Here is a 15,669-nt window from a genome sequence, read left to right as displayed (position 1 = left end):
AGGTCCTGGCTCGTGTGTTATCCGGACCCTGACCTAATGTTTAGGTTAGCTGTGACGTCATGAGATCTTCAGTGTGCGACACATGCAGAGGACACGCAAACTGGCAATAGGGCAAGGAGGAGTGTGGAGACATGAAGCAGACCTTGAGTGTATGCGTGTGTCTTCTTTTGTGTTTAGTCCTATTAATTCAGCCATCTCCCGTATACACTCCCACGTCTCTGAGCTTTTGACCAAACCGGCATCTGGCCTCATTTTCTGCTGCTCAAGAGCAAGAGGCCAGTGACGTCCATACTGATTAGGCAATGGCATGTTTGAACTGGGTGTTTTTAGGAATACCTCGGTCTCTGCCTTGAGGCTTCTGTCTGTCAGAACGGACCCATATATTTATTTTCAGAATGCTCCCCCTTCACTTTGCCTCCCGCTCCCTCTGCTGTCAAGCTCTGCTAACAGCCAGCATCAGAACAACAGAGGGAGGACAGAGAAACGAAGAGAAGGAGAGGTGTACTGTCCTTTTTTGCCATCCGTTTCTATCTTGTCTTCATTCTTTAGGTGTCTGCTTGTCACATATTTGAGTTGCTTCATAAGTGTGTATTAGAAAGTCTTCTAAACCCTCTCCAACTCTCTTCTACTCTGTCAATAAACCCACACTGCAGCTCTCACCACCCAGCTGCCCACTTCTTTATTTATATACTGGGGTAGCCCCACTGCCTTCTCTCCCTATTTTTTTTTCTCCTTTTCTCCCCACGTTCCTTTAAAAAAAAAAAAATCCCTCTCCCGTGTAAAGCTCTTCTTGCTAAGTGATTGATACAAACCATCAGAGAGTTCCTGCTCCCCACCACGCTCCCAGTACAGTCATTTTTGGTATACAGACCTCAAGCTCTGCTCTTCCCAAAATTGGAAACATTTTAAGATTCACATTACCTCCAGGTCAAAGGGCTCCAAATGTCCCAAGACCACCACACTTTGTTGTTGATGGCTTTGGTTAGGTGAATTGATCCAATACAGTCGTTCGCTGGGACAAGGTCAGGTCCTTGTTGCGTGGGAACAACCATGGGGGTGTGTGGCTTCAGTAACAGCATCTGTGGGTGGAGAACCAAGGCAGTTATCTGCCATCTACCACGGGGGTAGGGCATGTTTATTTGTTTTACCTTTGGTTCCTGAAATTGAAAATGTTCCCGGGGATTGGTTACTCTGCAGCGTTGGGAACGTAAAGCCAGTCTTACATTTCTCACCCCTCTATGCTTTAAGTTATGATTTTTAAATTTTGTGAAATAAGCTAACAGTGATTTATTTATTTATTTATTGCAGCTATCCACCAGAAGCTGGAATCTGATGGCACAGAGAAAGTGGAGGGATCAATGACTCAGCGGCTAGAAAACATCCTCAACAGTAAGTATTCAATCAGTGTGCAGACGAAAACTCCACAAGGGCGCTGTGATGCTTTTTGAGGGGGTGTTTTAATTTAGAAATCTTAATAATACAATAAAAGTTCCAGAATTTGACAGCATCTCAGTGACACCGGGCTTTGGTAATGCTGCCCAGGAATAGCCTACATTAAAATACAAATCAAAAAGAGAATGAGTATGCGACGAGCCAGTGCAGTGCTGTAGATCACCCACCACCGCAGATTCTGATGCACTGTGCCGTCAGACCAAACACGTCTACATTGTTTCACCGTTGCAGATTGCTCTGTTTTTAGCGTGCAGATCCTGCGTGTGCGTGCACGTGTGTCCGCCATTTCATATCACACATGATAATGGGACTGCTTTAATGGAGGGTCAAGAAGCTGGTCCTTTCCCCTTTTCTAGTATAAATAAACCTCGTAGCCGGACATAGCTTTCATCCCAGACTTGAGGGCCCATGGCCCAGTGGGTCCAGTCTATCGTTCACCCCCAAAAACCAAGAGATTCAAACTACCATAGGCGCCAGTCAGGCTATCACGAAATAGTCTTGTGAAATGTCACAGCTAAGATTGGTGAGGGAAAAATGTTAGATGTTCCCCTGTTTGGTCTCGTGCTGTTTTTCCTTCAGGGGTTTTGTTTTGTGGGTGGAGTTTTGTTTTGATTAGAAGAAATCGAGTTTTTTTTTTCTATTTGACGGCACATCCAAGGCCACCCACGAAGTAAGTCAGCTGTGCAAAGGTCCCACCAAGCACTAAGAGATAGCCGTCACGTTCTCCTTAGCAGCTCAGTCTCTGCTCCTGCTCCTCTCTCTGTGTCAAATAACATCCAGAGCGGGAAGAAAACCAGAGACCAGCAATAAGAGGGAAATGTGGTATCAGCATTTATTTATATAGGATCCTAGTTTCTCATTTTCTCCAGCCTCCTTCACTCTCTCTCACTCTTTCTCACTTTGTCTTTCTTGTAGGAGCGAGCAATACTGCCGATACTCTCTTCCAGGAGGTCTTGGGCCGGAAAGACAAAGCTGACTCCACACGCAATGCACTCAACGTCCTGCAGCGTTTCAAGTTTCTCTTCAACCTGCCACTCAACATTGAACGGAATATTCAGAAGGTACTTAACCCTGTTTTCAGGTGTTAATGGGCACATTTTAACCTAAACCGCAATCATTTCCTAAACCAAGTACTCTTTAGTTCTTAAACCTAACTAGTGAGAAAGAAAAGGTAAAAAGCCTGTGTGGACAATGTGAAACAGCAAAACAAGTGCAAAAAATACACAGCTCTAAACAGGACGTGAACCATCCTCTGGGTGATAACCCACCTTTACTCAGTTTGTCTGCCCTCAGCACCAACTTTTGTTTTTTGTTGAGTTATGGATTAGATGAAAATCTGTTTTATAGTCTGCACCTGAAAACTTTGGCCAATGTTTAGGACTGGTTATTTGTTATACCATTCATTTAATCCTGTTTCAGTTAATGTAGCTATCAAAACGTAACAGTCTTGTGACTTATTATTGTTTAGTTGGTGGAAAAATAAAAACTAATGCCCCCCATGAGATGCGCTACCTCATTTCACTTCACTTAAGCTATTTCCTCAGATGCAGCCCTTATCAGCTGAGCTGGATGTGGAAACACAAGCGCCTGACTTAATGTATGCCATAGCAACATCATCACCACAAACTCCTCTAAAACCCTACAGCGTAACCTAACGTGCACCTCTCTAGAAATGTAACTACACGTTGGGTCCAGGCAGTGCACAGCTATTGGGATTAGCCTGTTCACCAACATCAATTCTTCCTGTGCATTTCCATCTGCATTTTTTTTCATATATCAGTGAGAGAAGCACAATCACCATCTCAACTTAAAAAACTCAATATTAAAAAAATGTGGGGGCTTACAAATGTTAGGATATTCCTGGAGGGAGATTGCTGAAACTATCAGAATATATGTGAGGAAATGTACACAAGCACAGGCGTGAATGCTGCCAATGACACAGTGCACTCACATGGGTTACATCATAGGCACTATGAGGATTCGTCAGGCTGTAGTTGAATCATACATTAAATGATCTTAAAGCTGCCAGCTGTCAGCACATCTGGAGATAGAGAAGGTGAATATCAGGAGAAGTCACAGGAAGCCAGTGGGCTGAAGATTTTTCTCCCTTAGCCTCTAATCAGGCAGTTCCTATTTCTAAAACAAACAGAGTACTTGGCACAGTGATGCAGTGGTTAGAATTGTCACCTCACAGCACTCACACTCTGTGGAGTTTCCATGTTCTTCCTGTGCCTGGATTTGGATTGGATTTGGTGTGGATGTGACAAGAATAAAGCAGGGAATAGCATAAAGTGCTGTAATAATGTGTGAGTAAATGCTGCTTGTAGAATAAAGAGCTTTGAATGATTAGTTAGAGTAGAAACGGTGCTTCATTTTCACTAGTAAGTGTGGGACAGTGCGCCCTGCTGTTTTCTAAATGAAAGAAAGGACAGTTTGGGACATTGTCCTGATTTGGTTCTCCCGAAAAGTTTGAGTTTGAGTTGAGTTTCTGTGGAAATGTCTGTAGTAGGCAGCACATAAGCATATAAATATGTAGAGCAAAACAATGGCTCTTCTTAACAGTTGAAGCCACATAATGGCACAAAGTACACAATTTTTTTTCCTCTACTTCCTGATTTCCATTTTTTTTGTATAAGCAAAGGTTTTAATTAAAGCAGTTTTGATCTTTACAAATGTTTATTATTATTATTATTATTATTATTATTATTATTATTATTATTATTATTATTATTATTGGGGTGTATAGGTGTCCGAATCTGATTTATAAACTCTCCACAGGCTTTAACACGCAGCTTAAATGATTGTCAACCAGAGGGTGGAGCTAGAGTGGCTTAAATGCAAAGTGTGTCTCATGATTGATGAGTTAAAAAACTGTACATTATGAAATGAATTATTTTTTCTTTCCAGGGAGATTACGATGTGGTGATCAATGACTATGAGAAAGCAAAGTCTCTCTTTGGCAATACTGAGGTCCCTGTTTTCCAAAAAGGTAAACTGCTTTAACTTCAACAATTGCATGAAGATCATGGCTTTTTCTAAACTGATTGTTATGGTGATTACCAATGTTTTGACTCTACTTTTCTGCAGTGTACGCTGAGGTTGAGACGAGGATTGGAGCTCTACGGAGTCTCTTGTTGGAGAAACTGCTGCAAACTCCGTCTACGCTTCACGACCAAAAAAGATACATCAGGTCTCTTTACAATTCTATGACCCTGTTCAAGTTTGGATATTTTTCTTTACACGTCTACGCTGTCAGCATCCAGCAGAAAGTCATGACAAGTCCCTCCACTCCCTTTGGTTTCTTTGATGTCTGCTTGTGTCATCGTTTACCAGAACTTCAACCTCCTCCCCCCACCCTCTTTCTTTTTTTTCCCCTCTCACTTTCCTCAGTTCACCAATCATATTTCTGTTGTCTGGCTCTCTTATTTCTGCTTCTATTTTTCTCTCCCCCTGTCTTTCTTTTCCTTCTTTTTTTCCACTTCATCCATCTGTCCATTCATACTTGTGGTCTCTGCCTATTTATTATTGTGAAGACCAACCTGTCAGGATCACAGAGACCAGCTCTCAACCACATGGCAAATGGCAACATCTTTCATCCTGGTACATTAGGCACAGCTCTGAACGCCCACTCAGCTCCTGTTTACTCTTCACGTGGATGGTGGAAGCTGTGTGTGTGTGTGTGTGTGTGTGTGTGTGTGTGTGTGTGTGTGTGTGTGTGTGTGTGTAAGTGTGTGCGCTTGTTTTGTTCTTGTTCCTCAAACTTTTGAAAGATACCCTCTAATGAGAAACAAATGAACGGCTGGTTTTTAGAGTGACAGCAGAGGGGGTCAGGCCACAGCTTTGGGGGTGAATCATCTGATGTCTTAACTTAAAAGAGCCTAGCTATTCAAACCCCCCTTTGTTTTAATAGAGGATGATAAGAACACATGTTGGTGCTCGCAAGGTCAGTCTCTCAGAATAAAATTGTAGTCTTTTTGGTTTTTTTTTTACATATACATATACATATATGCGCTTATGCTCATCTCATTTTCATTTCTGGACTCTACCAGAGTTGCTCTGCATGATTCAGAGTTCAAAATGTTCCTCAGTTATCTTATACTGAGCCTTTGCCAAGCCTCTCAGTTCATCCTGTCTTTGAAACAAGCTTGTTTTTGCTTCTGATGCGGTGCCCCATGTCAAGAGAAGGTTTGTACATTAGGTGGGCGGGGCTTTGTGTTGACAGCCAGACCTCTACTCTTATTGATGTCATATAGAATCAAGAAATGAAGCATTTAGAGCAGAGGACTGAGCTTTTGTCTCTGAGGGATTACTGAGTGTCATTATCTTGACACTTGGACCGTGTTTAATATGAGCATCCACCATCCAGGAAAATCAGAATTGCATATCATAAAAAAATATTTTTTATAAATGTCATGATGTCATTGTGAATTTTTTTTTATTCTGATAGTCGAGAAGTAAAAAACGGATAATGTGACAGTCATATCTTATGCTTAGTGCTTCAAACAGCTTTTCATTTAAATGCAACTTTCCCTTTCTTCCTGCTTGGTGAGGAGTTTGTGGTGGAATTTTTTTTTTTAAAGAATTGTGATTTGAATTAGCCGTCCTCTACGCTTTATGCAAAAAGACAAAGTGCAGTAAAACCTAATGGGGATTTTAGGCTGACATTAGTGGGCTGTCCTGCCCCGACTTCAGCCAGAGCTTTTATTGTTTTTGGCCACTCGTTATTGTCTGACCTTTGATTTGTCACCCATTTAAGTGTGGATTTTAATTTTGTTGATCTTTTTGTCCCATCTCATCTTCCATCTCCCTGTCCCACGCTTTCGTAGGTACCTGTCTGACCTACACGCTCCAGGAGATCCAGCATGGCAGTGCATCTACGCTCAGCACAAGTGGATCCTGCAGCTGATGCAGAACTGCAGAGATGAGTTCATCAGTGGCCAGAGAGGTGACTAAAAATGCACATTTGTCTGAGTTGACTCGTTTTGCACATGTAGTGAAAAGCCCCTATTTAGTATTTCCAATCAGGCAGCTGGTGGATGTCGTGAGCTGAGGGAAGAGAGCGGTGTCTCAGTCGTTCCAGAGCTCTGCCTACATTCCCTGCTCCTTCGCCGGCCTCCTTCACCCCAGCCTGTGCTGCTTGCTTGAGGCCTGTGTGTTTATTTTTTCATGAATGTATGAATAAGATGAAAGTGATGGAGCACTGGCTTTGGATTTAGGTTTCAGCGCTTGAAACTGCACACACACAAACCCCCTTTCTCACTCACACACACAGCTTCACAGATGGATTGGAACAATTAACCCCAATTAAGCTGTTCCTCTGTTAAATCAGCCAGCAGAAAAATGTGGATCTGAAACCGTCCACTCAGGAAGACCAGTGATTCGCCAGCCCTTCTTAGACACATGCATGCACACTCACACTGAGGCACCCGCACAAATGCATTGTGGGGTGGGTGGCTGCTTCACATAGCACAGCTGGAACATAAACATGTCTAATGCTAAAAGTAACAGTGGTTTCCGGGGCTCAGGCTTGATGGATCTGGGGATTGGTTCGTTCCCCACTTCTCCACATTTAAATTTCATCTTGATGATTATGTCAGGGATGGCCCCTTTTACTTCACACTTACATTCCACTGCAGAGCAACATGTGGTGGAGAGGGAGTCTGAAATCTCATCCAACCCAACTGTGCAGAAAATTGCTAGTTTGCAAAAAAGAAAAAAGAGCACAGAAACACACATGCTGGCATGGACATGGATGGTAACTTATTGATAAAGTCCTCATACCTCAAAGCATCACATCAGTTGTCAGTGTGTCAGTGTCATTTTTTAAAAACCAGGCTGTAAACAAGCTTCTTAGTGATGTTAGTGAAGTTGGGCCTTTTAATATTGAGGTCTGTAAGATGGCTTGCTTATTGAACCAGCCTCAAGTGGTGATTCCAGGAACTGCATTTTTGGACCCGAACTTTGAGAGTGATGTCTGTTCTTGAGGTAACATCATTTAAGATTACCGTCTGCCTCTGAGAGGACAGTAGTTACAGTCAGTATGTGACCAAAATGACCCACATTTAACTGTGCAGTCTTCTCATAGATGTGCACAGTTCTGTTGAGAGTTGGTTGAGAGCCTCCTGCAAACCCAACTTTTTGTCCAACCTGCATTCTTTAAATCCGTTTTTACGTTGCCTAGAAAAGACTTGCATGTCTGCTTGTTCCTAGTCCACTGCGAATGGAATCAGTGAAATGACATGCAGCACTTATGTGCGATCAGTTAGGGTTTGTATTTTTTGGGGAACAGATTTATATTGAAGATTTTGAAATTCCAGAAAAAAGGTCTTTACCTCAGCTTTTACAGGTAATCCCACTGACACCCAGTGTAACAACCTTTGATAAGGTGGGGGTTCATTTGGTCACAGTATCACCTGCAATTCAGACTGTGGCTGCTGAATGCCTAACACCTTACAAGGGGATATATTGAGGCTTGGTTAGGGTGCCAGCAAAGCACACGGTCCAAACAAGTGGAAAGCCAAGAGCACCACTACTGTGAAAAAGCACTCCGTTGTGTTTAAACAAATTACCCATGCTGTCATTCTTCTGGTGAGCACAGTGTTCACACAGACATGCTGAAAGGTACACCCAATCTTTCCTGTTTTTCTCCCTGCTCTTGTTCTTTGTTACAGCTGTCTCCTGTCTTCTCTGTTGTCACACAGCGCGCCTCTTCCCCTCACATACACCTCTGGCAGATATTCAGCATCTCTGGTCTTCTCTGCTCACTTCTGGCCCAAGTGTGAAACCTGTGCCTCCACCCAGGCAATGCTTCAGCAGCCATCATTATAAAAACCACATCCACTGCATTCCCCCAGCTTCACTCTTCCTCTCCTTCCTTCCCACCCTTACCCTTCCTTCTGTATAGGACCCCCCCCCCCCCCCCCTCAATGGTACCTCACAGCTACCCACTCTTCTGGTGGCCTCCTCTTCCCTTCATATAGATGCATTCACTAGCTTTTATGCTATTGTCAGCATCACACGTGGCAGAGATTATTCCGCTGTAAGCATCAGGCATATTTGCAGTAACTGGTGTCATTTTCTCTTTGAACTGTTGTTCCTAGCCAGCAATATAAGGCCAGAGGTCGTTCTGGTGTAGTCACGATTCCATTAATTACCCTATAAAATGCCTTAAATGTGAAATAAAACCATCCATCTTTGTTAGAAACAAAGGCCTGAAAGCTGAAGTTTTTTTGTGAGGGAGCATAGCAAGTTGCTTCCGTATGTCTAAACACTCCCATCATGCCCCAGTGTTGCAATCTGACTCTGCCCGATCCAATTAGAAGCTGCAGTATTTTTATTTCTCGAGCGGCACTTCTTCTGCCAATGTCAACACAATTAACGGGAGTTTTTTTCCCTCTGGAAAAATAGGTTTTCAGTGAGTAGTTAGTGGGAATTCACTGTTCAGACACTTTGACGGTGTGTTTGGGATTTTATGCTGCAGAAATGCTGCTGTAAGAGCAATGCCGTGATAATACTGGTTAACGTCTGACAGGTGTTTGCGTGGTCGTATTGACTGATTGATTCATTAGGGAACTTTTTTACTTGTATTCAGAAATTTTGTGATGATTGACATCATGTACATAAAGCCTGGAATTTCAAAACTTTAAGTCACAGATTATTAATAATAGTGATTTTATTGTAAGTCCCATCTTTACTTTTCCTGACAAGATGTCCTGTTGTCTGTGCGCACATAAAATCTGGGTGAAACACTGGGGTGTTTTTCAAGAGAAGAGTGGTGAAGCTTTTGTATTCTGTAGCGTGGGAATAAGGTTTGTGTCCTCTTAGACAGAAAGCAGGTATGTGTGCGTGTGGTCAAGGTCAGTGACCCCTCTGGAAGAGGAACCCATCCAGCCTGCAGAGAAGCCCCAGACCCGATGAGGAAGTGTGTATAGATGACACACATTGTCTCAGTTTATTCAACACGCATACACAGAGGCTTCTATAGTTTCCCCCTGTAAATTTGACCAAGAAGCAGTGCAGCAGCATAGTAAATCCTTTGAACGTACAGAACAGCAAAACACATGCAGTCCTCAGAATGCAAGTGCTTGTCCATTCTGAGGATTCGGCGGCCACCTGGGTCAACAGCAGCTCTCATCCCTGTAAAAAGACAGGAAAATTTCACAGAGACAGAGCCTGCATTGCACCATATGGTGTGTGTGCGTGTGCGTGTGTCTGTCTGTGTGTATTTGCGATATAAGAAAGCCTCGTCTGTTTACAGATAGTCTGACTCAAATGAGAATTTCCTTACATTTTCTGGCCTGGATGGGTGTGTTGTGTGCACAGCCACCTCAACCACAATTTTCTCCTCTGCTTGGGGATTTCTCAATTCTTGCTTACACACTACATTCAACATTGTGACTCACCAGTACGCTTTTCTGTGTATGTGAGTGTGTGAGAGACACATGTTTTGGAAATGTGGCTCATCAGTCTCCATTGATTTAGACAAACTGGTGTGGGCGTAGTGCAGCGTTGCACGAACCTGTCCTTAAAGTTTCATTTTCATTGTAGCAATTTTGATCCTCTTAGCACCGCAGTCTTTCACTTTCATTCCTTTTTGCCACCCCTTGTTCTGTTATCATTAAGTTATCTCACAGATTCAATTTGCTAACGTTGTCTCACATGCAGAGATAGGAGTGTGTGGTTGCAGAACTTTCTCATTCATTACCGCTGCATAGCTCCCTGTTGCCATCTAGAGGAGCTCTTAAGAATCAGATGTGACAGAGCACATTGTGGCCAGCGTAAACCCACTTCACCCCAGCACTCGCAAAGACCACTGCTCTGTTTCCCCACCATGAAAACAAGGGGACATTCTCTCCACTGAGATGGATCAGAACACAAATAAAGAAAGTAGGGAGGGATTGTTTGGTGTGAAAGCCCGTTAAGCTTATTGAGGAATGTGGAATTATGAAAATGTGATTATTTAATATGTGGAGTATGTGTTTCTTTTCCCTTCAAGCTCATTTCTCATCCCTCCCCACTTTCGTTATGTCTCTCAGTGGGTGCGGGAGCTCTGGACCCAGAGGGGGATACCCGTCCACCAGCCCTCGGAAGGCTCAGCCACACCGCGTCTCTGAAGAGAGGGGGCAGTCTCCGAACGCCACGATCCAGCAGTGAGTAGTGCAACACTTCACAGATTCGCCCACACACTGAGTTCTAAGGGGGGGCTTCCCTGCCTGCGCTAAACTCTGTACACACGTACGTTTGTTTGTTTGTGTGTGTGTGTGTGTAACACTTTTGGTCGTGTACAGTGTTTAGGGGAATCTTGCATCACACTGTACGGTAAAGGCACAAATAAAAAAAACAAAGATCTTAAGCTTTATGTGCCAGGAATTAAACCATTCTGATATGTGAATATTTGAACTGCACAGTCATTATGCCAATATCCTCTATCATATCATCTGTGTGTCCTTTTTTTCTAGATTGGCACTTTGAGACCCCGCAGCAGGTGCAGTTTGTGGAGAAGCTTTCAGATGTTGTGATCGGTCAGCTGCCCAATTTCTGGAAGCTTTGGATCTCCTACGTTAATGGAAGTCTTTTTAGCGAGGTGAATACTCACCAAGTAGACAGAAATCCTGCATATAGCATGTTTTTATAGCAACAGTGGTCACTTTGCCACACAAGATAATCCAGAGATGAGCATGGCCCTGTGGAGCTGTGGCCCAAAAATGTAAATCTTTGGGTAAATATTTGTTTGTGGTCATTTCCATTATTTTTGTAAATATAGGGGTTCAAGGCAGTGATTGTCATTTGGAGGGTCAAGATTAGAAGTGAGTCAGAATATCTCAAGTCAGAGGGGCAATGCTGAGATGGTGGTAAAAAGCTTTGTGTAAATACTGGGAAAGTCACAGCACCACAAACCTCTCCATGGCGTGCTGCATTTTGATTTCACACATCACACAACCAGCTGCTTTATAACGCACAAATTATAATCTTCAAAAGTGTGGTTAAAGTGTAGTGAAAGCAAAAATAAAATTGTGTTTTTGTTGAAATTGTTTGGAAAGGAGTGCCATCAAGGGACCGTGTCCTGTCGAAAATCTTTAACCAGTAGATCGATACGCGTGCTAACACCACATTATGGACAACATCTGCAAAAGAATGAAAGGGACATTAGTTTTGTCACATAATCAATACAACAATTGAAATAAATGACAATAAAAACTGGTATAATAAATAAATTGCTATAAATTTAGCTCCATAGTTCAGCTTTGTTTCACTCATATTCATTGAGGATTATCTCATGAAATTCCTTTGGTGAGTTAGGTATTTAATTTGGGATTAAGAGAAGGGGAATGATTTTCCATGAGTCAACTCAGGTTAATGAGTTTCTACTGATAGGCCAAAACGAATGGTGTTCTTAGTAATACACAAATGTCTCCGTGAACAAGAATATTTCCCATGAAAACTTTAGGCTAGGCTAATAAAAGCTTTTTCTTAGAAACTCAGTTTTTTCGAAATCCTCTGCAGGTTTACATTCCATATCTGTGTTTTTCAGGATTTCCATTTAAGAGAAATTATTTGATTATTCTCAAGAAAAATTGAAGGAATGTCGTTTGCATTATCATAGTTTGCTCTAACGCAGGCACAGAAAGCAACATAAAATCTATTTTTCGTCAGTAATCTGGACTTCTCAGAGGTGACTAAGTATTTGTGTCTTCCCCTACAGACTGGAGAGAAATCTGGGCAAGTGGAAAAATCCAAGAAGAATGCCAGACAGAGACAGAATGACTTTAAAGTATGAGGATTTCTAACTCCAGTTTACTCTAATGTTAATTTGAGATAATGTTTTTTAAAGACAAATTCTGCAGTACATACTGTATGTTGTCTGTTTTATAGAAAATGATTGAAGAGCTGACCAGTCGGCTCGTGAAGCTCATTCGGGGTGCTCTCTTACCCGCCACCTTGCCGCAAGGGGAGCTGAGTCTTTATGGAGGCTGGGAGAGCAAGACAGAGTTGGCTGGATCATGGCTTACACAAATCATACACACTGTCAGGTCCTCACACTTTGGCTGCAATTAATTTGCTTACATGTTTGGTTAAATGGAGGCATTTGGGAGCCGCATGCTTACCTTGCCTTTAATAACAGACCTCTGTTCTCTGGCGTTTCTCATCCAGGGGTTGTCATGAGGCTCTGTCTGCTATGGAGATCCCAAATGATTTGCTGCAGGTGATCCAGGATCTTCTGCTGGATTTGAGAGTTCACTGTCTCATGGTGACTCTGGTGCACACAACAGAAGGTGAGAGAGCTCTCAGTAATGAACAAAACATATTTTCATCAAGATCTTCATTTTAATTGACTCCAAGTTACCAAACAGTTTATTTTGTTTTCAATGTTCAGTGTGGCAGGATCATAAAAACTAAAAGCAGCTTTTGCTGTGTCAATGCAATCTTCATGTGACAGAGCCAATCATTGGACTGAGCCCATTATTGTCCAGAACACCCATCTAGTATATAGATAATGTACAATGGCTTCCTAATGAGAGCCTTCTCATCCAGTTATCCAAAATATCACAATTTTCAGGCAGCAAAAAACATCTAACAGTTTCATATTATATGAAGTATTGAGAACTAAAATTAGCACCAGTAATAAACCTGGAGGTAGGTAGGTAAACGACATCCAGTTGCTTTAGATTACAGCCAGATAGATGCCTGTAAATCACTCTAGTCCTAGACTGAGAGGAAAACTGCTTCTTTTCTTTGCGGAACCTAGAGAAGCTAACATGCAAGAAACCAAGGTTTTGTCAAAGTTTAACAAGATCGGTATGATATTTGAGGAGAAGCTTGGCATCTGCTAGTGTGCTGATGTACAGTGAAACATGAAACACTCACTCTGGAGGGGCTCATAACATCCTTAAAATCTTTATTTCTAGTGTCTACATTTTACCTTGTTTTTCTGGGTTTTTAAAATAAAGATATGTATAGTATTTATTCATGTATGTATTTGTACCTAATTTATTATTGTACATTGAAAGGCTTTTAAATGTGTTGACCGAGTGTGTTAAGAAGACGTTTACTGGAAAGTATGCCTGCTTGTACCAGATACATGGGGCAAAATATGCCAGGCCCTGCTTACCCTTGCAAATAATGTATTTGTTGGTCTAAGCAAAACAGCATTGGGAATCTTTACCAGTAGAATAAAAAAGTTGTCACCATAGACACGTTATTAATCTCCACATGAGAAATAAAAAGCTGTGTCATTCTGAAATCACACTTTGATTAGCATCCGTTACTTGTGTAATCCCCTGCTAGACAAGAATGCGAAAGGACATGAACTCAAAACCTGCAGAACACGACAGATTTTTATAAAACCATGTGAATTTGTATAATGGTAAGCGCTTAGTGGTCAGTGTCCTCAAGTGTCACTTTTAGCTAATTCAACTTCCAGGTTAGTAATGGAGAAAGTGTTATGAGACTAAAACCAGACAGGCTGTGTTTCACTTGTGGTTAGGTATGGTCATTTTGAGAAGAGTGACTGTTTTTTTTTCTTAACTCCCCCCACTCACACGCACATTCTCACACACACACAAACACACCACACGCACACACCAAATTGTGGTCTGGGAAGAAAGGGTTTGATTTTATATCATGCGGTTTTCCCTCAGAAACCTTTAAATCTGTTCATATTTCCATTACTTACGACCCCTTATGAAAGTCTTCACAATCCACATGTAAACGGCTCTGAGTTCAAAAAACTGTAGCACAGTTTCAAGTGATGGCCCTTTCGATTTGTGCTTTTTATACCCGTAGATGTCAACAGGCTTGCTGAAAAGGAAGACTGGTTGGTAGATAATGAGGGAATCACCAGCCTGGTAAGGATGGGTTAATTTATCAAGCAGCACTCTGTGTCTTCATAGAAATCAATGCTTGATGTCTCACAGAAAGTTTAATATCTATGAATACTTTCTAGCTGGCAGCGATTCATTGCATTTGTTTAGTCCACTGAGTACTTGTGGGTCTGTTTTAACTAATCTGTGTTGAAGTGTGATGTTATCTAATGTAGCCCATGTTTGTAATCTCTGTTTTTAATGTTTTTGCAGCCTTCACGGTTTGAGCAGTGTATGGTCCAGATGCTGCAGTCACTCAAAGAGCCCCTGGAAATCAAACCCGGAGAAACAAATGTTCGTTCATACCCTGCAAACATCAGAGCTACAGAAGTTTTCACATGATAATCAATAGTAATGAGTTTCTTCATCCATTAAATGAACTTAAATAGCTGACACTGACACATGACAATTACTTGTCATCTGTTAGACACAGGCTGTTATGGGGCTGGCATGCCTCCTTTCAATTGCAGTAATTGTCCCTCTGAATGAATGAATGAAGGGGAATCCTGCTGTTCCTGGCATTATCACAAACTTTAGCATCGCTGAGGTGATGTTGAGTTCGATGGCAGCAGCATGTCTTACAGAAAGAAAAAGACTTCTGGATAAGAGCATAAAACCTGTGTATAAAATCTGTTGTGCCTTTCCAGATGTGCAATGTGTCAGTTCCACTGACTCTTAACGCACACCCATACTATCAGAGGTGGATACCTTTTAAATATGACTGGTTCATCTCCTCTTTAGCTGAGAGTACGCAGCATCAGTGTTCTACTAAAATAATTTCAAATTTTCATTAGTCTGACCTGAGCTTTGTCCCAGAGATGATGGCAGTGTTTCACACAGGCTTCTTCTTTTTGGTCGATGATATTGTAAACTGTTTTCTAAAAGTGTGCCTGAGCCCATGCAGTTATTTTCATTACAGAATCATGCCTGCTTTTACTGCAGCGCCACCTCTGAAACCAAAGAGCATGAGAGTCCAATACTGATTTTCAGACTTGCCCCTTGTACACAGAGATCGCTCTGTGTTTTTTGGTTTTTGTAAATGATAACACGCAGCGTAGATGATAAGATATTCAGTCTTCATAATTTTACAGTAACAAACACTATTCTGTAGTTGGAGTTGTTTTTGCAGATTGGTGAAACTTTGCCTCTCTAAGACATTTATTATTTTTACCAGCTAACCTAATTAGTTGCAAAATGTTCCTCCAGCTCCTTTAAGTACCACTAACTTTTCAATTTTTTCGTTTCTCCATCCTAACTTTTTTTGAGGCATGTTGCTGCCATTACATTCAAACTAACTAATTTTTTTTCATAAAGTAGTAGAACGTCTCAGGTTAAACATCTGATATGTTTTTGCTGT

At 41.8% G+C, this 15,669-nt stretch overlaps 1 protein-coding gene across 1 annotated transcript in view; it reads left to right on the top strand.

Moving 5' to 3' along the window:
* The window catches only part of exoc2 (exocyst complex component 2), a 47,094-nt gene that overhangs the window by 22,367 nt on the left and 9,058 nt on the right, over nt 1–15,669 (top strand). The window contains exons 7-18 of the mRNA XM_084909447.1: nt 1,309–1,389; nt 2,368–2,513; nt 4,360–4,441; nt 4,540–4,642; nt 6,279–6,397; nt 10,488–10,601; nt 10,911–11,035; nt 12,155–12,223; nt 12,325–12,482; nt 12,604–12,725; nt 14,236–14,297; nt 14,526–14,606. Of these exons, the coding sequence (XP_084765573.1) occupies nt 1,309–1,389; nt 2,368–2,513; nt 4,360–4,441; nt 4,540–4,642; nt 6,279–6,397; nt 10,488–10,601; nt 10,911–11,035; nt 12,155–12,223; nt 12,325–12,482; nt 12,604–12,725; nt 14,236–14,297; nt 14,526–14,606 (1,262 nt within the window). The remainder of the gene's footprint in view (nt 1–1,308; nt 1,390–2,367; nt 2,514–4,359; nt 4,442–4,539; nt 4,643–6,278; nt 6,398–10,487; nt 10,602–10,910; nt 11,036–12,154; nt 12,224–12,324; nt 12,483–12,603; nt 12,726–14,235; nt 14,298–14,525; nt 14,607–15,669) is intronic.

Source organism: Perissodus microlepis, chromosome 17 (genome assembly GCF_051167445.1).
Source record: "Perissodus microlepis isolate ML-2025 ecotype Zambia chromosome 17, ASM5116744v1, whole genome shotgun sequence".
Classification (NCBI taxonomy): domain Eukaryota; kingdom Metazoa; phylum Chordata; class Actinopteri; order Cichliformes; family Cichlidae; genus Perissodus; species Perissodus microlepis.
This window is presented reverse-complemented; position numbering and strand designations above follow the sequence as displayed.